Source organism: Emys orbicularis, chromosome 3 (assembly GCF_028017835.1).
Source record: "Emys orbicularis isolate rEmyOrb1 chromosome 3, rEmyOrb1.hap1, whole genome shotgun sequence".
NCBI classification, from domain to species: domain Eukaryota; kingdom Metazoa; phylum Chordata; order Testudines; family Emydidae; genus Emys; species Emys orbicularis.
Window position 1 is genome coordinate 149,707,756 of NC_088685.1, and position 24,859 is coordinate 149,732,614.

Sequence of the window (24,859 nt, forward strand, 5' to 3'; positions counted from 1 at the left end):
AGAACTGACCAGTCGACCACACACATTTGGAACCAGAAGTACACAATCAGACAGCAGCAGAGACCAAAAAAAAGAGCAAGTACAGTATAGTACTGCATTAAATGTAAACTACTAAAAAAATAAAGCAGCATTTTTCTTCTGCATAGTAAAGTTTCAAAGCTGTATGAAGTCAGTGTTGTAAACTTTGGAAAGAACAATCATAAGATTTTGTTCAGAGTTACGAACAAGCATTCCCGAGGTGTTCGTAACTCTGAGGTTCTACTGTAGTACATTTTGTCTGTCTCAAATTCTCAGATTTAAGATTGCATTAATATTTCTTTGTATTGATTTTATAAAAATATTAACAAGTGTGCATATTCACACAACTCAGGATGTAATTCAGTATGCAATGTGAAATATAAATGTTCCGAGTTTTTAATGTTCACATGTTTATATGCTCATACATTGAGATAAACTTTTTAATGTGCAGAGTTCAAAATATACACAAGCTTGCCTTGCTTTTTCTCCTGGGTGACACACATTCTTTGTTAACTTGAAATTTATTTCAAACACATTTAATTTTAAACAGAATTTCTTATTATTATTGAGGATGAACTTCATAAACCAGTCTGAAGTTTTAAAAATAGGCTGTGTCTAGGTTATCTGTGCACAGTAAACATGCAAAGCTGCTTACCACAAAAAAACATGATCTCTTCATGTTCTGGAAACTTGAAAGCAAAGAATTAAAATTAAAGTTAGGTTGTCCTTACTAACCTCAAGCATTTAAACATCATGGTTAGGCCCCCCCAAAAATTACTAGCTTGAGTTAAAAATATGTTCAAAAATAATACATTTTGGGTTCTTTGGATTTACCTTCTGGCTTCTTAGTGTGCACTCACATCACATTTTCAAGCTTTTCTCCATAAGAGCAAGAAGCCTTTTTTTAAAAAAGCAAAAGGTGAGATTCTCATGTAAATACCTGATCCCATGACCTGAGGTTCTAAGAGAAACACCAAATATGACTTGTGATAAAATTGCACTGTACTCTGCAGACAAAAAACATGGAGTTTAGGTAACAAAAGTGTTTGTTTTATATATAAAATGTGGACATAAGTATTAAAGCAGTTTTACAAATATCTCATATTATTGACTACAAGTGAAAATGCAGTGTTGTAGCTGTGTTGGTCCCAGGATATTAGAGACAAGAGGTGAGTGAGGTAATATCTTTTATTGGACCAACTTCTGTTGGAGGGAAAGAGAAGCTTTCAAGCTACACAGAGCTCTTCCTCAGGTCTGGGAAAGGTGCATAGAGTGTCACAGTTAAATACAAGATCAAACAGATAGTTTAGCATAAGTAGTTAGCACATATTCTAGGGGACCATTCAAGGTGATGTGGCCGATTACCCCCCCCCCCAATAAAACAAAAAACGAGTTACAGATTGTTGTAACAAGCCCTAAATCCAGTGTCTTTATTAAGACCATGATTTATGAATTTAAATTCCCATGCTTGTCTTTTGAAAGTGTTGCATAGGTTTCCTCTGAGGATGAGGAAATGATAGGTCAGATCTAGAGTGATCACTTTGGGAAAAGTGTTCACTCACAGGCGGTGTGGTTTTTTTCTTCTTATTTTCCTGTGAGAGTTCATTCAAGAGCTAGTGACTTTTCTGGTTTCACCCACATATTTATTGTGGCATTTAGTGCTCTGGATGAGTATGTTGTGATACGCATGTGAAAATGTGTCACATGCTGGCTCTCATCTCTCCTTCATAGGAGTGTATTGAAGCCTCAGTCTTTTTTGGTGTAGATGTAACTGCAGCCAATATGTGTAGAGTAGATAAGACAAAGTTGTTCAGATACAAGCCAGATGTAGGACTGAGATCTAGCCCGTGTGTTTGATGTAGATTGGATTTTCTGACTCACATTGGCCTGCCAGAGCCTGGATTTGATTACTCTCAGGATAGGCTACAACGATTAGAATGTGGTTTATTTGTTGCAGTGTAGAAAGAAGTACACATGGTTTTCTGTTACTGGACAACCTCAGGATAGAATTCCTTTATCTCCCTTCAGTATATTAATGGTTATCTATTTATGAATACTAAACTGCACTTTCAGCCTTATTAAATTAGCTTGTCTTTTGTTGAGTGTGCTCAGAATGATCTTAATACGAAATCCTAAAATGTCTGAATCTGACAGTTCCTTTACATATGTTGTGGTGAGATGTGCATGTTCCTTGAGTCAAGGAATAGATATCTTGACAAGGTGTGCTTTAAATTCTAACATGTAGAAGAAGAAAAACCTTCACTGCCAGTCTTCAACCCGTTGATGCAGAGCTGGGTCCGAAGAGACAAATGGTTGAAATTTTAAACTACAACCCTTAAAATAGCAAGGAGAAAGAGAGGCAAGGCTGTAGGGAATTCAAATCATAACTAATTGAATTCTCCCTTTTTATTGGGTGACACCTTTTCTCCATATTATATCAAAAAGCTGAGCGGCATTTGTATTGAACTAGAACTCTGTCATAAAGATAGTGATAATTGTCTTATTTGTGAGACAACTTCAGACTTTTAGGACTCCCCTTTTCAGAAGAAAGGAGAGGATGTTTGGAAAAGAGCATTGTTGATTGAAGCCATCATCTGAGGGGAATACAAGAGGGGAAAATTATTAACTGTTAAGTGACTGAGCACCCATCTATATAGTAAGATTTTTGTTGTTGTTTTTTTTCTTTTGACTCTTTCAAGATTTATTCAACCTTGATATAATTTGAATCTACACTTTAGGAAACTTCCTACCTTAATGTAACCTCAAGTAGATCAGATTTGGTATTGAATTTTTATAAAGCAACTGTATTTGTGTTTTTTAAGTTATATTTTTAAAATCTGTTTATAAAAGAATATCAGTTGTATTTATTATTCATTTAAAATATTCTTATTCTCCGTTTTAGACATTGCCTTGGTGGACTTTGCGATATGTGAATATTCACCAGCAGTTGCTAGAGGAGCGATCACCTGAGCTCTTCGCTCTTGCCCAGAGTTGTATAGAACAAGGTACGTTTCAAATTATTTGATTATGTTCACATATAATACCAATCACTTGTCAGAAGAGTTTTGTAGATGTGTCACAGTTTACAGCATTGTGCCTATCAGGTGCTTTTGTAACTGCAGAGAGTAGAAAGACACTTCTTAAATTTACATTGATTTAACAATTCTCTCTTGTTCGTGGGTGCTCTGTTGGTTAAGGCTCTGTAATTCTGATTACACTCTATCTGCTTGGAAACAAAAAAAGTGTTTCAGTGGTATGCCACTGTTAATATGTCACAAATTGACTTGCAGGCATTATGCCTGTCTTGTCTCTTATTTAACAAGGCTCATTTGAGTTTCAAATGTGAATTCTTCTGGTTTTGGCAACTTTGTGAGAGACACTGAGCAATTTTCTACTGCTCCTCCTCACAGAGTATCAGAATTCTTATCAACCTGAACCAGAAATGTTCGGTACATGGTGTTCAATTCCAAAGACGTGCTGGGTTACATTGCAGAAAGAGGGCATTATTTTTAAATTGAATTTTGAAGTGAATATTGATGCTGAGGAAAGCAGACTAATAGTGTTAGAATTAAACATAAATAAAATACCATTGATATTTAAGACATTGAGTTTATTTGTTAGCTGAAGATTTTTTGCTGTAACTATGAAGCCTAAAATTATATTTTCAACAGTGTTTTTTAAGACATTTTTCTCTCCCACTTAGACATGCACTGGCATGTGTAGATTTTGCCCTGGCCAAAAAAGGTATAGACAATTTTAAATCCCCTATTTTACAGGATGAACATTTTTTTGGCAATGAAAGGTTATTTCCTGGGGTTTGAACCAGCTCTAGGATCAAGGCATGACAGTGATGTCCAGAGTACCAAATTGTAGTTTGGTGCCCTTGCAAAATCACCATCTGAATAGCAAAAACTTGTAAAATACAATGGTAAGATTGAGCATAGAATTATATTGGGCCCAATCCTGTGAATTGGTGAGTGATCTCCACTGCCATTGGGCTGCTCCAGCACTGGGTCCATCTGCTAAATTCTGTAGTGTTTATCTTTCTCTCTTCGAGAGCTTTAAACAAACTTCCACACAGTTGTATTGTATGAGTGTGGGAAAACTTCATTTATGGACTATAAACCATTTAACTTCAGGTTTCAGAGTAGCAGCCGTGTTAGTCTGTATCCGCAAAAAGAACAGGAGTACTTGTGGCACCTTAGGCCTGGTCTACACTAACCCCCAACTTCGAACTAAGGTACGCAACTTCAGCTACGTGAATAACGTAGCTGAAGTCATCATACCTTAGTTCGAACTTACCGCGGTTCAGATGCGGTCCACACGCGGCAGGCAGGCTCCCCGTCGACTCCGCGGTACTCCTCTCGCCGAGCTGGAGTACCGCAGTCGACGGCGAGCGCTTCCGGGATCGATTTATCGCGTCCAGACCAGACGTGATAAATCGAACCCGGAACTTCGATTCCCAGCCGCCGAACTAGCGGCTGGGTGTAGACAAGGCCTTAGAGACTAACAAATGTATTAGAGCATCTAATTTATTTATTTATTTATTTATGCTCTAATACATTTGTTAGTCTCTAAGGTGCCACAAGTACTCCTGTTCATTTAACTTCAGTAACTTAGATGTCTAATTGACCAAATGTCTTTAATCCATAACATTGGGAAACTTGCTGTGTAATCACACTTTTCAGAATAAAGGAATTCTAGGACACCTTTACTTTCATCACATGAAATTAAATTAGTTGACATGCTGACATACAAGCCAAGGAAATCTTGGACATTAACTGACATGAAGATAAACAACTCTGATTTGAGCTCCTAATATCCTAATTAGCAAATGTATAATCATTTTAGCAAATTGTATTTTTAAGGTAAAAATCAGATGTTGTACTGATCAGTGTGGTAATTGAGCACTTCAGAAAAAAAATTAAACCTAATCAACCTGTTGCTTAAAAAAATCCTATAAAATCTGACCTTCGAGGTGTGCTGCAAAGCCCGTCTTTCTCTTCCCCCCCCTGCCTTCTTCAAAGGGAAGAATTGTGAAGGTGGTGAATTGTTGGAGAGAGAGAGAGAGTTGTTTTGCCTGATTTGCTGCTGCTGGTGGTGGGGGTTGGACTAGATTAGATGAAAATGTTGCTACTTAGTTATAAAGGAGTGGGGTTTTGCTATTTCTTTTTTTATCTTCAGGATTCCTAGTCTGGATGGATAGCTGCTTCCTAAAAACTCTGTATAAAATTAACTAAATGTCAGACAGGTGGCTGCTGATGTTTGTTGTTCAGGTTAGGAAGTGGAAGGTGGAGGGATTCCAAAAGCTTTTTCATTATTATAGAGAATGCAAATGACCCATTTGTAATACTCTGCAGTGATTGTTGCTCTGAATACAAGAGTTGTATAGATGAATAATCAGTGAGAGGGAGACAGTGTCAACATCAGTCTATATGCCAGCAGTTATTCAGTTGCACTTGAGACTGTAGTTTATCATTTATTTGGCTGAACATTTGTATGATGACTTTGCTGGAGAGTACAAAGTACTTTAAAAATAAAGTATTCTTGCTTGTCTGAAACTCTTACTCAAAGAATTAAGGTAGCAGAAAAAACAAAACCTGTAATATGGAGTATTTTGTCAGACAGCGATTTTGAGTACAGACGCCCCCCGACTTACGCAATCGTTCCGTTCCGGAAAGCCTTGCGTAAGTCGGAAACGTATACCCGTACGTTAGGCAAATATTTCCGCAACTTGAAAATCCTATTTCTGGCTTATGGAACTTTTTCCGTAAGTGTGAATTTGCGTAAGTTGGGTCTTGCGTAACCCGGGGAGCGTCTGTAGTTAGCATGTGTGTTGCCTTTAAAATCTTATTTTTAAGAATTTCTGAGCAAACCTAAAAATAGGATGCTATGTTTGGGGCACACTAAGGTTATGTCTGCACTGGTGTGCATACCCTAGTACGGGTTGTGTTCATGCGGGCTTGAGCCAGCCAAACCCACCCCTACATTTGCTCTGCTAGACATGCATATAATGCTGTGTACCCATGTGCATCCACACTGCTGTCTTGGTACACAAGTTTAGTGCTACTAAATAAATAAATTATAAATTAATGGAGATATCCTATCTCCTAGAACTGGAAGGGACCTTGAAAGGTCATCGAGTCCAGCCCCCTGCCTTCACTAGCAGGACCAAGTACTGATTTTGCCCCAGATCCCTAAGTGGCCCCCTCAAGGATTGAACTCACAACCCTGGGTTTAGCAGGCCAATGCTCAAACCACTGAGCTATCCCCCCCCCCCCCCCCCAAATAAATAAATGGAGATATCCCATCTCCTAGAACTGGAAGGGACCTTGAAAGGTCATCGAGTCCAGCCCCCTGCCTTCACTAGCAGGACCAAGTACTGATTTTGCCCCAGATCCCTAAGTGGCCCCCTCAAGGATTGAACTCACAACCCTAGGTTTAGCAGGCCAATGCGCAAACCACTGAGCTATCCCTCCCCCCATACTATTTCAGGGACGGTATGCCAGGGTTCTTGGAATCACATGGAGACCCTGTAGGAACCAATTTTTGGTGTGTTGTTGGTACTATGTTGCAGTCCTTCTTGGACCCATATGTGGAACACATTTCTGCCTTGCCTTCACACGTATGCTGATGACACTTCTGGATCATGTTGTCCTCACTTCTGTTTCTGCAAAACTGGGTTGTAGTCATGGATCTATTGGATGAGCTGTTCCTATTCCTTATTGCAGGACAAATGTTTATGCAGTGGAGTAGGTGCTTGGCAAGATGCTGGATGGCATTTCAGCATTATTTTTTGCTGAAATCAAAGACAGACGCTTGCAATAACAATTCATTTTTGGCACAGTGGACAGATATGCTGAATGCCACTATTGCCTTTGGTGTACCACCATTTCTGGTGCAGGAGAAATAGCACAGTGTGATGGGATTGCATCATCCTGCAGCCTTGGGAGCAGCAGCAGTGACTCCAGTGCTTCCACATGAGGAAACAGACCTTCATGGAGCTATGTGAGAATCTTGCACTACCCTCCAGCACCAGGGCACTTGATTGAGGGAAGCCATATTGGTACAGAAGCAGGTTGTTATTGCCCTGTGGAAGTTGGCTGTCCCAGTCGGCTACATGTCCATTGGAGTTGGAAAGTTCACTGCGAGGTTTGTGAGGTGATTAACACTGTGGTTTACCCATTGGTGGTTGGCATAAGAAACGATCCAGAAATAATAGCTAGTTTTCAAAGGATGCGGTCCACAAACTGCATTGAGGCCGTCAATAGCACTCATGTGTCCATTGTTTGTTTGCCACAAGGAACAAGTGAATATGCGAACCACAAAGGTTACTATTCCATCATTATGCAAGGCTTGGTGTACTACAGAGGCAGGTTATTGCTAACCTGTGGAAAACTCAGGAAAGTTTCATGATGCTAGGGTGCCGAGATCTCTCTTGTACTTTAAGGGGGTAACGGGGACTTTATTCCCCAGAAATGATATTGTTATAAGCGGTGTATCTGTGCCACTTGTTGGTTTTGGGGGAACCCCACATACCACTCCTGCTAGGATTCATGAAACTGTACCCTGACATCAGGAGTCCTGGAGAAAAAGAAATTAAATTTAAAGCTCTGTAGCTGCAGGATGGTCATGGAGTGAGCATTTGATAGGCTGAAGGCTCATTGATTCTGTCTATGAATCTGCCTGGATGCCAGTGTGGCCTGCTTCACACTGCACCACAGTTACGAGGCTAAAGGCACATATTTCTGCACAAAGTGAACTCAGGATGCTTCTGGTTTGCAAACTCTGTACAGTCAGCAGGATCCTACACATGTGCATACTGATGCTGGGTCCAGGCATGCAAGGGAAAATAGGGATGCCATGTGTGCATACATCCTGGCAGCGCAGGGAGACAAAGGATGACATGGAAGTTTTGCTGCTGCTAAGGGCTACCTTTATAGCCTTCCTGTGAAGCTGCTTTAACAAAAGAACGGCCATACTGGATCAGACCAGTGGTCCATCTAGCCCAGTATCCTGTCTTCCAACTGTGGCCAGTGCCAGGTGCCCCAGAGGGAATGAACAGAACAGGTAATCATCAAGTGATCCATCCCCTGTTGCCCATTTCCAGCTTCTGGCAAACAGAGGCTAGGGACACTTCAGAGCATGGTTTTGCATCCCTGCCCATCCTGGCTAATAGCCACTGATAGACCTATCCTCCATGAACTTATCTAGTTCTTTTTTGAACCCTGTTATAGTCTTGGCCTTTACAGCATCCTCTGGAAAAGAGTTCCACAAGTTGACTGTACAGTAACTCTTCACTTAACTACAACGTTACGTTCCTGAAAAATGTGACTTTATGCGAAACGGTGTTCAGCAAATCCAATTTCCCCATAAGAATTAATGTAAATGGGGGGGGTTAGGTTCCAGGGAAATTTTTTTCACTAGACAAAAGACATTATATACATATACAGTATAAGTTTTAAACAATTTTAAACAAACAGTTTAATATTGTACACAGCAATGAATGATTGTGAAGCTTGGTTGAGGTCCTGGAGTAAGAGGGTGGAATATTTCCCAGGGAATGCCTTGCTGCTAAATGATAAACTAGCACTCGGCTGAGCCCTCAAGGATTAATACGCTGTTGTTAATGTAGCCTCACACTCTACAAGGCAGCATGGACTGAGGCAGGAAGTAGGAAACACAATAGATGCAGGGCAGTAGCTGCAAACACTTCCCTGCAAAAACTGAACATGATGATGAGCCCACGCTATCCAGCTGGAGAGCACCACTCCCTCCTCCTGACAGCACGTGCATGGCTGCACAGGTGCTGACTTTCCAAAGTGCTGGGGAGTGCGTGCATGAGTGAGAGAGAGACGTGCATTGCCCCTTTAAGTACGCTGACGCCACTTCAAGTACATTGCCCTTTTAAGCAGATCAGCCAGTTTCCAGCAAGCTCCCTCCTTTCTGTCCCTGAGCCCTGTCCCCCTCCTCCGCTTTGTGGAGAGGGGGTACAGAGTGGGGGCGGGGCACAGGAGCAGGGGGACATCCTGATATCAGCACCCCTCTGCTCCCCTCCCCCAGCAAGCAGGAGGCTCCTGGGAGCTGCTCCAAGGCAGAGGGCAGGGCAGGAGCAGCACAGCAGTGAGGGGAGGGACAGTTGAACTGCTGCTGGGCAGCTGCCGAGCCACGTACCTTGCAGGGAATTTAGGGGAGCTGATGTGGGAGGGGGACTGCTGGCCCCCCCTGGTTCTAATCTCCACAAGGAGGGGCTGCTCTTCCAGAGAATCCTGCAAGCAGTGGACAAAGCAGGCAGCTGCCAAACGACGCTATAAGGGAGCATTGCGCAACTTTAAATGAGCTTATTCCCTAATAGATCAGCAACGAAACAATGTTAACTGGGACAACTTTAAGTGAGGAGTTACTATATGTCGTGTGAAGCAATACTTCCTTTAATCTTACATGATGGCACATGCCAAGCTCGGAGTGTGGTGCAAAAGTTGTTCTTAAGGGTTTTCTGTTCATTTGATTATCACTTGCTGAAAGTTTTAATTTGTTTGTGCTTTTACCAATGCATATCTGTGTGAAACCCATCATTACAGGTTACTTCTAATGCGTTTACAGTTTGGGATGCAGTTTATGCTGGGGGAAGTTAAGATAGTGGTGTGATGCATTCCTTTTTCATTGTGCATGTGCTTCTCGCTGTCCATATCTGTATGTAACCCATCTTAACAACTTCGCTCTGATGTGTTTACATCTTGGGATGGGTCTGTTTCTGGCAACAATTACAGCCATTGTTGCTTTGCATTGCTTTTCAGTTTGTATGTGCAACTTGGAACTGTAGGGGGGAGCCCATAGTTACAAGATTTCCACAATGTTTTATGGTTCAGTCTGCAGCTGCTGCAGGGGATTGTTGCAGTCTTCTTGTGACTAATTGGGTTTTGAATGTCCCTACTGAATACTACTATTTACATCTGCAACTTTACTAAGTTTCCCAGGACCCGCAACTGCACTAGACATCTCTCTCCTAAACCACTTTAAAGCTATGCTGGATTGTGCTGTGTTTTCCCCCAGACCAGACCACCCACCCCCTTTGCTCTGTGTGGCCCCAGAAGGCTTCCTGTTTCCTGTAGATAGGCCTGGCCTGACATTCCAGCAAAGAAAAGGAAATTCAGAGAGGGACACTTCATTAAGTTACCTTGGTCCCACAGCTGAACCAGAAACCTCTCTCTCAGCCAAATGCAAACGTATCGTAAACTCTTCTGTTTCCCCCGAGACCAGACTTCCCACTCCATGCTTTCCCACAACATTCCCTGCCTGCCAGACGGTCAGGAAAGAGACAGCGGCATACTGATTTTTACCTTCCCAAGTTTCTATGGAATGTGGTCTGCACCTTAATCCACGCTCCCTGTGATCGTAGATCTTTGGAAAACAGTAAACTTAATGTTTAAGATTTTCCCCCCCCCGTAGGTGCATTTTGGGGTTGGGACAGAAACTGGTCGGGGGGAAAAAGGTGGAGGAGGTGGTATGGAGATGGACCGTGACAGTGGCATGGCTTCAGCATTATTCCTCGCACACAGTAACACACAGATCAATGCTTGGCATATTATTGAGGGAAGAAAAATAATTGCACATAATTTCAAATATCCTTGATTTTAAAAGTGCAAACTTTGCACTACAAAAAGAGGGGAATATTTTGGAGGGAAGGAGTGGCTTGCATTATTAACTTACCAGCCTGGGGTTCTGCACCTTGCCGAGGCACCAGTCCATCTTCAGGGTCCTCCGTAAGGGCTTCTGCAGCCTGATCCTCCTCCTCTTCTGTGTATCAATAGTTTTCTGGCTGCTTCAGGGTTATCCTTGATATTTCTAGCTGCATCAGCACCCTTGTCACTGTCCCATTGAATGATGAGAATGGAAGGCAAGTATCAGGGGGTAGCCGTGTTAGTCTGTATCCACAAAAACAACAAGTAGTCCGGTGGCACCTTAAAGACTAACAGATTTATTTGGGCATAAGCTTTCATGGATAAAAAACCTCACTTCTTCAGATGCATGGAGTGAAAGTTACGGATGCAGGCATTATATAACGACACATGAAGAGAAGGGAGTACCTCACAAGTGGAGAACCAGTGTTGACAGGGCCAATTCGATCAGGGTGCATGTAGTCCACTCCCAATAACAGATGAGAAGGTGTCAATTCCAGGAGAGGCAAAGCTGCTTTTGTAATGAGCCAGCCACACCATCAAGGACTCATTCACCTGCACGTCTACTAATGTTATATGTGCCAGCAATGCCCCTCTGCCATGTACATTGGCCAAACTGGACAGTCCCTAGTAAAAGAATAAATGGACACAAATTGGACATCAGGAATGGTAACATACAAAAGCCAGTAGGTGAACACTTCAATCTCCCTGGACATTCTATAACAGATTTAAAAGCAACTATTCTTGAACAAAAAAACTTCAGAAACAGACTTCAAAGAGAAACAGCACAACTAAAATTCATTTGCAAATTTAACACCATTATGTTGGGCTTGAATAGGGACTGGGAGTAGCTGGCTGTAAGCCACTCAGTTTTCTTATAGCTGATAAAATGTTTTTGTGTGGCTGTCCCCACAGCGGAAACTAAGAAATTTCTTAAATAAAAATGTATATCTTTTTAAAAGTTCTGATTAGCTTCAGGTAACATATTAACACCCACTTCCAAACTTTTAAATTTATTTATTTATTTATTTTATTTTTTATAGCGGATGATGGGCCCACTGTAAGTTTAACAAACTTTTCCTTTTTGGGATTATCAGTCAGTTTTTTTTCTTAGAACTTCATTCCCCTTAGGGTGTTCTGATGTCTTTTTTTCTTCTTGGTTTTTATTTTGCAGTGACAAACTTAGAGACTTTGTTCACAGATGATGAATGTTGGCATTTGGCAGTTCAGTTCCATCTTGAATGTGCCTATACATTTTTGAATTACTACGAGTATAAAAATGCTAAAAAGCATTTCAGCGCAGCTAAGGACATAACCAAACTACAGATTAATTTGACAGGTAGGTTTTGTTTATAAATGTTATGAAAATGTGCTTTAACTAGCCTTGTATTGCTTGAGATTTTTTTAATGGCCACGAAAAAATAGAAGGTGAGGTAATGTTTGGGAAATGCTTGCTTGTTAAGGGCAACTGTTCATTTTAAGGGGCGGGGGAGGGGGGGGAAGGGATTGATTCTTGAGCTTGTAGCATATTCTGAATTTATATTGGTATCTGTGCATTTACAGTTTGTGCTTCTGTTCTCTTGTAAATAGTGCTGAGAGGGTGCAGAAGAAAGTCAACACATCCACTAAGATACTTAGTGTTGTATTGTGATTTCATTTCTAAAAGCACCACTTCCTGAAAAACTGCAGAATAGTAGGCAGTCATTGTTTGTTTGTGAAACATCATTGTAATTCCTGGAAGTACTCATGTACAACATGGAAAATGAAGAGTGTGTACACAGACTGTAAATAGTAGTAACAAATGGCGCAAACGGAAAGTCGCTAAACTGTCTTGCTATTAGAAAATTAACCTTCTTTTCTGTGTCTTGTAATTCTATAGCAAGTGCAATGGACTTTATTACATGTGGGGGATTTTCTTCTGTGTATCAATAGTTTATGCATGATTTATGAAAGAAGATGTAATGGTAACTCCAGAAATACTACAGAGGAAATGGAGAGGACGGGAATAGAGGGAAAATTCCCCTAACTTGTAAAAATTTCATATCTGCCAAGATGGGACAAGATCTTAAAAATATCTGTCTCCACATCAAATTGACCAAGAAAATTATATACTGTACAGTATTCATAGTAACCTTAGTTACAAGCTTTTAATACGTGGTTTTCTTGGTCAAAACTAGAATAACATATCCAATATATGAAATCTAAAAAGTGGATCAAGCGATGTCATTCACCAGGAAGGAAAAAGATTTTATTTTGGTTTCTTTGTGTGGTGGATGGTAATCTTTTAAAATCAACTTTCCACCATCTGAGGAACTGCTTCATGTATTATTGCACTAGGACACATCCTGGTATGTTTCTAGTATTCAAGCAAATTCTTAAAGTCAGTGAATCTCCAGACCTGGCTGGTAGCATGCTTCAAAATTTTGGACATAAAAATTGAAACCAATTAACTGTTGGATAGTCTATAATGATGAAACAAGAATGCATGGAGTCTGGATGGCTCAGAGGATTGGTAATTTGATTGTCTCACCTCTGTGACACTGAATTGAGTCTAGTATATTTCAGTAGTATGCAAAAGTAGTTCTAAAGATTGTTCAGTGCTTATATGGTGTCATCAGTCCAATTCGTAATGAACAGGTGTTGACATCACAGAAAACACTATCCTGTCTTTTGGCAATGTTGACAGACAGGACAAGAATTGATTGGCTGTAGAAACATGGAAATTGAATTATCTTTACAAACCTCCATATGAATTGATTCCTCAGAGCAAGGCTTGGGCTTACTGGCTGGGCTGTACAGAGAATCTTGAACTTCTGTTGCCTCTGTTTATACTCATGCCATAAATATAGGATTTCCCAGCTGTAAATGAGGCACTTTTTGTGAACACTAAGTTTACTTATAAGTCTTTAAAAATGTCTAATACTGTAAACAAAAAAATGTTAAATCTAATTTTCACCTGCATATTTCATTCATATCTGGGCCCAAATGGAAAATCATGTATAGTTGTTAAACGAATTGTAAATATAGTGTTTAAACTTTAGAACCTGACTTCTTCCCATTTTTCTTCAAGCGGTATATTCACATAAGTGTTTTTCCTCTTAACACTTAATTTTAGTAATCCTGTAATAAAAACGTGGTGTGCATATTGAATGTCCTTGTGCAACGTTCACGATGGCTTTCACTGTTGTGAAAGCCATAATGTGAACTCACTGCGGAAAATAATTGCAAAAATCATAGGACTTCTTTCCACATAATTTGGAATTAATTCCCCGACTTTCTAACTGGCTCCACGCTTTCTTTGTTATTCTCTATTTTAAGGGATCAGTAATTTCCTAATTGGTCTTTGATACAAATTGAATAGCATGTTCTCCTTTCAGAGGGCCCTAGTACTTTAAGGATTAAGTACATGGTTACAAAGCTGGTTGCAATAGGTTACAAAGCTGGTTGCAAAAAAATGTAATATATGAAATTGATGCTACAGCCAAGACATGACATTCTGTTATGTTTTGAATTAAGTGGATGTTAATGTTCTAGTATGTTGATATTCTAAGGTGGTTTTGTTAGTTAACTCAAATTGTTTTCAGTTCATGTATTTAAAAAAATAATCAGTGTCATATGGTATGAGAATCAGAACATAAAAGTTTAACAAGTTAAGGGACAAAAAAAACCCAGCAATGACAGTTGACTTTTGTCAACTGTTGCTTGATTTTACCTAAAAAGGCTATAACTATTTTTTTCTTAATAAGGGGCTTTAGGGAAATTACTCATTCAAATTTAAAGATTTAATCTAGAAAGGCTATTGTTAAATGGAAAAAAATAGTTTGTTGCACTCGATATATGTGTGTTTTCAATTACTACTTTAGCCAGAGGTTAGGATAACCCTAGAAATGAATTGTGGTCATGCATTTCTCTCAACTAAACTTGTTGTAGCGAGACTCCTAAAAGTATTGTGGTTTCTCTCAGTAAATCTATCAGAAGGGTTACGAAGATGTCTAATGTGAAGGCAAATGAAATGAACATGTGGGGATTGTTGGCATTCAAGACAAACTTGCTTTGACATTCATGTTTTGGCTGGATAGTAGGAATGTTACATCATCAAAAAAATTCTGGGTTAATATGAAACGTGCAATCTCCAGCAAATATAATTTTAAAGCTTTTTAAGAAGAATTTCATTTTTAAAAAAATGAAATGTCAAATAATTATTTAATGACTATAGTCTTTATTCACTGAACATTTTTTCATCATGAAAATATATTTATATATTTATATTTTAAAGAAAAGGTGATAGTCCCCAGACAGAGTCCAATAGAGAGCTCTGAATTTTAAAGTCCAATATTTTAAGAACCAGGCTTAGAAAGAAATACAAAATGCTCCTGGATTTTGTAGGTTAGTTCTCATTTTGTTCTTATTTTACATGAAATTTGTAAGTAAATACATTTTCCAGAAGGTGTTGGAGATCCTGATTCCTCTTAATAGTCAATAAATCTTAATTTTCTGTAGGTGCTTTGGGAAAAAGGACACGATTTCAGGAAAAGCATGTAGCACAGCTGCTACTTGATGTCCAAAGAAAAGATGATGTCCTCCTTCCTCACCATGAGTTAAGCCCAGCACCTACTGCTCTAGAAAATTTAACAAAGGTATGCACTGGAAAGAAATTGTTTGTTCTTTAGTAGTTCACGATTTTTAAAACCCATTTGAACACACAGCAAAGCTTCTTTTTCTGGAACATTTGTGGAGAGAGGTCGGGATGTGAGTAGGATGGACTTATTTATTATTTTGGAAGAGTTTTGATAATGATTTTGGGACTATTAGTAGTGGATTTACTTGGTTTAATTCGTTTATTGTGAATTTTGAGTTTTGTAAGGGACAACCAGAGGTTAGGACAGGTATTTCTATTATCTGTTTTATAAATCTAAATAAATTACAAATAAATGTATATAAATCCCTAAGATGGGTTGTATGGCTTTAGTGACTGTCTTATTCTATTTGATGCACAGAGATTTTCATGTGTAGATCATATCCAGATGTTGTGATCTTACATTCACTTAGCACACGTTTTCCTCTTAAACTCGTATAGTGCACAGATAAAGAAGACTGTTGTTTAATTTAATAATGCTTTAAAGAAAGTACACCTATTAATCAGGCCTCTGTCCCTGCCCTTATTTCCTTCTCCCTGAGAGAGACACTTTGGACCCTTTCCTAGCCCAAAATGGAACTACTGAAGTTCACCTGGTCATCAGAGATAACACTGCATTACCATGTAGGTTTCTAGCACCTGAGCCCTGTCTCTCGCACTTTAGAGTAAAACTAGCATTAAATGGTTAGGAGCTAAGTCTTTAGAAGTGCAGAGCAATTTCCACTGACGTCCAAAAATCATTCTGGGGTGCAGTCTGGACCAGTAAGGGTTGTGTCAGTGCCTGCCATGCAACCCTAGGTGCCTTAGAAGGCTTTGCTGCTGCTGTTCACAACCATCCAACCAGCATGTAGGTCACACCTTGAGTGTCTGTGTATAGCTGCAGGCCCTGGTCCAGCAGCTCTGACTCCAGCAGCTTGCCAGCAACACACCAGTCACACGCTGGCTTCCTTGGTTACTACTTGCAGGCTGACCCCAACACACGCCTACTCTGAGATTTTCACTAAAACATGTGCTTTGCAATGTCTAGCCCTCTCCTGGACAGTTCATATATTAAAGTTCATTGCCCGTGTAAGGAATCAGTATTCAACAGTTTGTTACTTTAACTTGAGTTATCAAGTTATCAAACAGTTCAGTTTAAACACAGCACTGGATTGGTTTAAAGTAAAAATAAAACAAGTTTATTAACAAAAGAAAATAGGATTTTAAGTGAATTCAAGTATAAGAGATAAAGTTAAAAATTATTATAAGCAAATAAAAGCAAAAACATGTCTAAAAGTCTAAAACTTAATCTAGTAAATTTTGGTTCAAGACTTGTTCAAGAGGGCCTTTCTCATCCACGGTCTTCCAGCAAGATGATGGCTGACCCTTTCCTCAGTCAGTATGTCTCCCAGAGTCCCAAAGGTGATGGTGCCTTTGTTGTCTTAGGTGAACAAGAGAACTTGGGATTTTCTGCCCCTTTCTTTTATAGTTCAGTGAACATTTAAAGTGGATTCATCTGAAGGTTACTCTTCAAAGTAAAGTTTATACAAGTAGTAAGGAAGGCAACATAAAGTCTTGTGGCGAAGGAGCCTCCATGCTCTTTCTTCCCCACCTGTGTTTGCTGAAATGCAAACTGTGCCGTTTCCTGCCATCACCTCCTAGGGTTGCCAACTTTCTAATCGCAGGAAACCGAACACCCTTACCCCACCCCTTCCCCAGGGACAGGGTTGGATCACAGAAACCCCCTTGGGAGCTGCCACCCAATGTGCCAAGACTACTCCTGCTTCTGTTTTCCCTGCCAGCTCAGGACTCCAGCACCCTGTCTTGCTGAATTAGACACTCCAGTCCACTTCAACACAGACCCAAGGTCTGAATCACTTGTCCCAAAGCTGCAAGTTTATCTGAAAACAGCTCATAGAAGTGTGCTTGTCTTTAGCACTCAGATGCCCAACTCCCAATGGGGTCTAAACCCAGATAAATCCGTTTTACCCTGCATAAAGCTTATGCAGGGCAAACTCATAAATTGTTCGCCCTCTATAACACTGATAGAGAGATATGCACAGTTGTTTGCTCCCCCAGGTATTAATACATACTCTGAGTAAATTACTAAATAAAAAGTGATTTTATTAAATACAGACAGTAGGATTTAAGTGGTTCAAAGTAGTAACAGACAGAACAAAGTAAGTCACCCAGTAAAATAAAATAAAATGCGCAAATCTATGTCTAATCAAACTAAATACAGATAAGTTCCTCACCAGTTCCAGAATGCTCCCTTTTACAGGCTAATCTCCTTTTAGCCTGGGTCCAGCAATCTCTCACAACCCCTGTAGTTACTGTCCTTTGTTTCAGTTTCCTCCAAGTATCCTGGGGGGGGGGTGGAGAGGCTCCTTCTTTAGCCAGCTGAAGACCAGATGGAGGGGTCTCCCCCAGGTTTAAATAGACTCTCTCTTGTGGGAGGAGACCCCCCCTCCTCCCTCCTATGCAAAGTCCAGCTCCAAGATGGAGTTCTCGAGTCACCTGGACAAGTCACATGTCCCTGCATGACTCAGTCTTTACAGGCTGAAGCCATTGTCCACATGGTATCTTGCATGTCTCCAGGAAGACTTCTTATGTGGATTGGAGCATTCCAAGATGCATTGTTCCCCAAGTGTTTCCTGATCAGGTACTTAACCTGGCGAATTCCTTCCTAAAGAAGCTGACCAAATGCCTCCCAAAGCTTACTTAGAAACCAAGCAAGCATAAAGCCCATATTCTTAACCTCAAGTAGAAAATGATATATATATATGTACAAATAGGATGAATAGATATAGTAGACCATAACCTTTACGGAGATATGTTACCTGGCACAGGCAGCACAAAACATATTCCAGTTATGTCACACATACATTTATAAGCACCCCCTCCCCATAAAGCCTTATGGGGTACACTGTCACAGGCCCCATCCTGATCACTCCATCCCCCTTCCCTCTGTAGCTCGCTCTCCCCCACCCTTGCTCAAATGCTCATTTTCACTGGGCTGGGGCAGGAGGGTGGTGTATGGGAGGGGGTGAGTGCTCCAGCTGGAGATACAGACTCTGGAGTGGGGCCTGGGATGAAGGGTTTGGGGCTGAGGAGTTCAGAGTGTGGGAGGGAGCTCCGGGCTGGAGCAGGAGGTTGGGGAGTGGGAGGGGCTGAGGGCTCCGGCTGGGGGTGTGGGCTCTGGGGTGGGACTGGGGATGAAGGGCTTGGGTTTCAGGAGGGGGCTCCAGGATTGAGACAGGGGATTGGGGTTTGGGAGAGGGTGCGGGCTCTGGGAGGAGTTTGGGAGCAGGCTCAGGGCTGGGGCAGGGGGTTGGGGTGCAGGAGGGGGTGCGGCGTGTGGGCTCCGGGCAGCACTTACCATAGGTGACTCCTGGGAAGCAATGTCATGTCCCTCCAGCTCCTGGACAGAGGCGCAGTCAGGGGACACTGCGCGCTGCCCCCGCCTCGCAGGCGCCACTCCCACAGCTCCCATTGGCTGTGGTTCCTGATTAATGGGAGCTGCAGAGCCGGCGCTTGAGTGGGGGCAGCGCACGGAGCCCCTGTGGCTGCCCCTCTGCCTAAGAGTTGGAGGGACATGTCATCCGCTTCTGGGAGCAGGGCAGAGAGTCTGTAAGCCCCGCTGCGCTAGCAGCGCCACCAACCTGACTTTTAACAGCCTGGTCAGTGGTGCTGACCGGAGCCTACAGGGCCCCTTTTCAACCGGGTGTTCCGATCAAAAACGACACCTGGCAACCCTATCCCCTCCCCCTGCTGTCTTGATGACCCTGTTTCCTACTTATACAGTAACTCCTCACTTAAAGTCATCCCAGTTAACGTTGTTTCGTTGTTACGTTGCTGATCAATTAGAGAACATGCTCGTTTAAAGTTGCGCAATGCTCCTTTATAACGTTGTTTGGCAGCCGCCTGCTTTGTCCACTGCTTGCAGAAAGAGCAGCCCTTTGCAGCTAGCTGGTAGGGGCTTGGAACCAGGGTGGACCGGCAGCCCCCCATCAGCTCCCCTAAGTTCCCTGTGTGGCAGCCGCCCAGCAGGCTATCAATTGCTGGCAGTTCAGCTGTCCCTCCCACCATTGCCATGTGCAGCTCCTGCCCTCTGCCTTGGAGCTGCTCCTGGAAGCCTCCTACTTGCTGTGCAGGGGAGGGGGGAAGAGGGAGGCTAATGTCAGGGTGTCCCCCTCCCTCCTGTTCAGGCACAAAATTTGCTTGCCTGTCCTTTCATTATTTTCATCTTATGGTTATCATTCTGGCATTTGACTCACTCATCAAGTAAGATGACTTGCATGTCCAAAAAAACTTGTTCCAGGAGTGTGGGAAAGTAGAATTTCTTAATGCGGAGAGAATTAAATACTGTATCATAATGCATAAAAGTGGGACAGTTAAGGCTGTGTGTAACTTCTAAATCTGGCATTTGCTGATTTTTTTTTTTTTTTTTTTGAGAGCATACTTAAATTCCTCTGTGTTTTGTGGAATATGGAAAAGTCCACTTGACAAAAAACCTATTCATTGCAATATATGATGAATAATAATTGTACAAAACAAAGCCAATATAGCCATCTGACTTTGTGCTTGACTAGATACAATCAAGGTGACATAGGTACTCTCTAATGCCATCTGGTGCTGGCCAGCTTTAAGGTACTTCTTCACTATGAGCTAGGGGTGTGATTGCCCTACTCACATACACATACTTGTACTAACTCTCATTGAACTAGTGAGAGTATACATTGCAGTGTAGCAACAGTAGTGTGGGTAGCAGCAGCAGAAACTCACCCACTGGTTTTCATGTGCGCTTAGCAAGGACAAGCTGTGCCTCTGCAGCTGCTATCCATGCTACCATGAGTACGCTATTGGTTAGCTCTGTGAACGCCAGCATGAGTATGTGTATTCGGATCACACCCTTAGCTTGTAGTGTAGAGGTAGCCTTGGTGTGTTTGGTTGCACCACAGAAAATATATTTTGTGTATCAGAACAAACAGTTTCAAACTTCCTTTTTGTTGCAGGAAGGTAGAAGAATAGAGCTGTGGGACGGTAAATTTCAGAGGCCTTGTCTATAGTCAGACTTACATGGGTTAAACTAAATCTCTTAAAATCATGCCTTTAGTTAAATAGGTGCAAGACTGTGCGGAGACAAGGCCTGAGATGTGGGGTGTTAGTTTAGGTCTCTTAATGCAGTTCAGGTGTGTTGAATGTTGTTGGATTAGTCTAAATTGATATCTGAAAACACAGTCCTGATCAGCTTCTTTGTTTTTGCATGTAGTTTGTCAGCTTGGATTGTAAAAACGTGTAAGACATGATCTAATCTCAGTATAACATATTTCAATTGACCATCTTACATAAGTAAGTTAACACTAACTGAACCTGTTCAGTCAGCCTAATGACTGCTGTAAGAAAACTTCTCTGGCTTGTAGACTAGAACTTGGAAACTGCTTATTGATTATCTTATAATTCCTTAATGCAACTTCAGTTACGACTGATGAAGTAGAATCAGCTGCTCTCTTCTTAAGAGCCTGGCTCATATTGGAAGAGGATATAGCATTTTTGGTTGACTGTGTTTAGTCAATACATAGAAACTCTGGTGAATACCAACATACTCTTGAAATGTACTTTCAGTATACTTTAAAAACAGAACAGAGATGCATATTTTCACATAAAAACCCTGTTTGTTTTGAAGGAGGAGATGAATAGAACTTCTTTGTTTTATTTGACATATTGTTTTAGTTCTAAGAATTTTGTACTACCACCAGATTCAAGCTTTTTGGCCTCATGATTAAACTTCAAATTATTGACCTTAGATTGTTTTTAGGGCTTAACATTAACTTCACCATTTACAGGGTCAGTAATCATAAAACATTGCATGTTCAATGAGCATTGAAACATAAGGTAATTACTGAGAACCACTGTAAAATCTATCTTCTCTTGTGACAAACCATAAAAACTGGGGGGAAAAAATCAGTGAAGATAGTCATAGTTGTTGCCCTTCTCTCTCTTGCAGACAATATTCATTTTCCTATTAGACCACTGAAAATGCCCCTAATGTCACATCTTTGACATTCTGCATCACAATGACTATCCTTCTGGCAAAAAAGGACTGGATGATGCTCCTTTCCACTGTTCAGTCAGCTGGAGAGGTTGCTGCTAAAGAATTATAAAAGCTGATTTCACTGCTCTACAGCCAAAATGCTTCTGAAATAAATGTAGTCAAACTTTACTAATTCTGGGTCACTGAGAACGAAAATGATGCTTAAAATTGTTGATTGGCTCTAGTTTTCAAGATATGCTATTGGGTCAGTATATACGACCCTTGACTTGGGAATGGCGGAGGATAAGTGAGTTATAAAGGGAAGGGATCTCAATTTAAACCAGAAATGACTGAAATACATCTTTGACTGGATCTATGAATAAATCTATGACTGGGTTTGGACAGTACTTGCTTTTTAGGCAAAACAATGAATGATGCAATCTGAAGCTGGTATTGCGTCATACATGTTATGAATTGCATCATGTTATTCCTAGAAGTCATGGATGATGCAATCATAACGAAGCTTACATCACGCTGCTGAACAAATTCATAGATTCATAGATTCTAGGACTGGAAGGGATCTCGAGAGGTCATCGAGTCCAGTCCCCTGCCCGCATGGCAGGACCAAATACTGTCTAGACCATCCCTGACAGACATTTATCTAACCTACTCTTAAATATCTCCAGAGATGGAGATTCCACAACCTCCCTAGGCAATTTATTCCAGTGTTTAACCACCAAATTGCCCTATATCAGCTCTAGAAATCATACAGTGTCGTGCTCTCTTATTTGTCAGTGTTTGATTTTGCAAAGGGACACATTTCTGTTTAGCCAAAGTGAGCAGAGATGCCTCGTACTTGTGTGAACAGTGCAGATAACTTCTGCTATGTTTGTAGTGAAGTGGCTTTTGTGATGCAAAAGCGCAGTATAACCCCTATGGTTAAGAAAGCCTATCACCTTTATTTTGGCTGCAAAATTGGAGATCAGGACAAGAGGTGGGCCCCACACATATGCTGCAACACTTGTGCAACAAATCTTCGCCAGTGGTTGAACAGGAAAAGGAAATCTATGCCTTTTGCAGTGCCAATGATTTGGAGAGAGCCAACAGATCATACCAGCAATTGTTACTTCTGCATGGTGCCTCCAGTTGGGAAAGGTGTGTCAAAGAAGAAAAAGTGGACTGTGCATTATCCAAACATTCCATCAGCTATACGCCCAGTACCCCACGGAGAAGGACTGCCGGTTCCTGATGCACCAGAATCATTCTCACTTGAGTCAGACGAGGAAGAGGATGAAACTTCTGGTCCTGAACCATCAATGTCACAGGACCCACATTTTCTCCCATCCTCCTCCTCTGAACCACACCTCATAACACAAGGTGAACTGAATGACCTTGTCAGGGATTTGGAACTACCCAAGAGTAAGGCAGAGTTGTTGGGCTCCAGACTACAGCAGTGGAATGTCCTGGCAGGTGATGTTAGGGTTTCCATGTTCCATGACCGTCAAAAGGATCTTGTCCCATTCTTCTTCATGGAAGGTGATCTTGTAGCCTGCAACAACATCGATGGTGTGATGGCAGCCCTCAACGTCGTTCACAATCCAGATGAGTGGAGACTGTTCATTGATTCATTGAAGATGAGTCTTAAAGCTGTTTTACTGCATAATAGCAATGTTTTGCCAACAATTCCAGTTGGTCATGCAGTCCATATGAAGGAAACCTAGGACAACATGAAATAACTTTTGAGGTGCATAAACTATGACCAACATCAGTGGCAGCTTTGTGGCGATTTGAAGGTTGTTGCTCTCTTGCTTGGTCTGCAGACTGGATACACAAAGTACTGCTGTTTTCTCTGCGAATGGGATAGTCGTGCAAGAGATTCCCACTACATCAAGAAAGATTGGCCACTCCGACAGTCATTGGAGCCTGGGAGGAAAAGTGTTCAGCATCCACCACTTGTTGAATCAAGGAAGATTTTGTTACCACACTTACACATCAAGCTGGGTCTGATGAAGAACTTTGTCAAGGCCATTGACAAAACACAAGCAGCTTTCAAGTACCTCCATGGAAAATTTCCAAGGTTAAGTGAAGCTAAGATAAAGGAAGGTGTCTTTGTTGGTCCTCAGATTCGTGAACTTCTTCAAGATGATGCATTTGACCATGCACTGCGTGGCAAGGAAAAGACAGCATGGAAAGCCTTCCAGTTAGTGGCAATACATTTTCTCGGAAACAACAAGACAGACAACTACAGGTTGTTGGTGGAAAACCTCCTCAAGGCATACAAAAGCCTTGGTTGCAACATGTCACTAAAGATACATTTTTTGCACTCTCATCTAGATTTTTTTCCACCGAACTGCGGAGCAGTGAGCGACGAGCACGGCGAGCGATTTCACCAGGACATTGCAACAATGGAGAAACGCTATCAGGGCAAATGGAGCCCATCAATGCTTGCAAACTATTGCTGGACAGTGACAAAAGATACTCCATTTAATGAATACAAGAGACAAGCCAAGAAGCGCCGAGTAGACACTGAATAGGACTAAACTATGTACATAATAGTTTTTTGCCTTTTGTTTCATAATAAATTTTATTTATATAACCCTTTTGCTGATTTTTAAAGTGTTACATAAACAGGACAGGTGAAATATTATCATGTAAAGCAACCATAAACACATGAAAAGACCTAGGTTTACAATTTATGATTAAAACTCTACTATCTAGACAATATACATAGACATAAAATGTAAAAACTTAAATATCTTAGAAACAGTAGCCAATCAGTTGTTTTAATTGTCATATTTGAATTCAGCACATCAAAATACATAATAAATAGCACATTTTATCTCTGAAGCAGACGACTTCTCAAAAATTGTAGACCAGTGTTTTCAGTTCAGTTATTTTATAAAATATCTGTTGTGACATTCAAACAGTTAAATATGTTCTCTTGTGATATTAGGGGCAACAAAATAAGCTCAAGGTATTACTATAATATTTTGTCATTTACTTTAAAATGTTTTTTTCAACAGAATTATGATTTAAATGATGACACAGTGCTAAATGAGATAAAATTAGCAGATGCTAATCAGTACCAGTTGCCTGACTTATGTGCAGAAGAACTTGCTGTTATCCTTGGAGTTTGGTAAGTTTATTGGTATGTTCGTTCCTTTTGTAAAATCTCCCTTGAATCTTGTGAAGTGTTAAAAAATAAAATCTCAGTGAAATAGGCCTTTTTAAAAATCAAGACTAGAGCATATACTAAGCTATAGTCTTGATAAAATCTTTCCTTCCAGAGCAGGGGGACAGCTGCAGGGAGTTCCAGCACTTCTGTTTTTAGGACTTGAGTACTGACATACACGTATGTACAAGCATGTGTGTATCTTTCACTACATCACCTTACTTTAATGGATGGCCTCACAGCTATACTTGCACTAATTTATTATTAATGTATCTACCTAATGTGATGGATTAGTTTTTCTTAACATAATTGTATTTTCCTGTACTTGAGTGGTTCAAATT

General features: G+C 40.9%; 1 protein-coding gene across 1 annotated transcript in view; it reads left to right on the plus strand.

Annotated features, from left to right (window-relative positions):
* TTC27 (tetratricopeptide repeat domain 27) overlaps nucleotides 1–24,859 on the plus strand; it is a 170,756-nt gene that overhangs the window by 26,710 nt on the left and 119,187 nt on the right. The window contains exons 5-8 of the mRNA XM_065401810.1: nucleotides 2,921–3,023; nucleotides 11,872–12,036; nucleotides 15,198–15,334; nucleotides 24,370–24,482. Coding sequence (XP_065257882.1) covers nucleotides 2,921–3,023; nucleotides 11,872–12,036; nucleotides 15,198–15,334; nucleotides 24,370–24,482 — 518 coding nt within the window. The remainder of the gene's footprint in view (nucleotides 1–2,920; nucleotides 3,024–11,871; nucleotides 12,037–15,197; nucleotides 15,335–24,369; nucleotides 24,483–24,859) is intronic.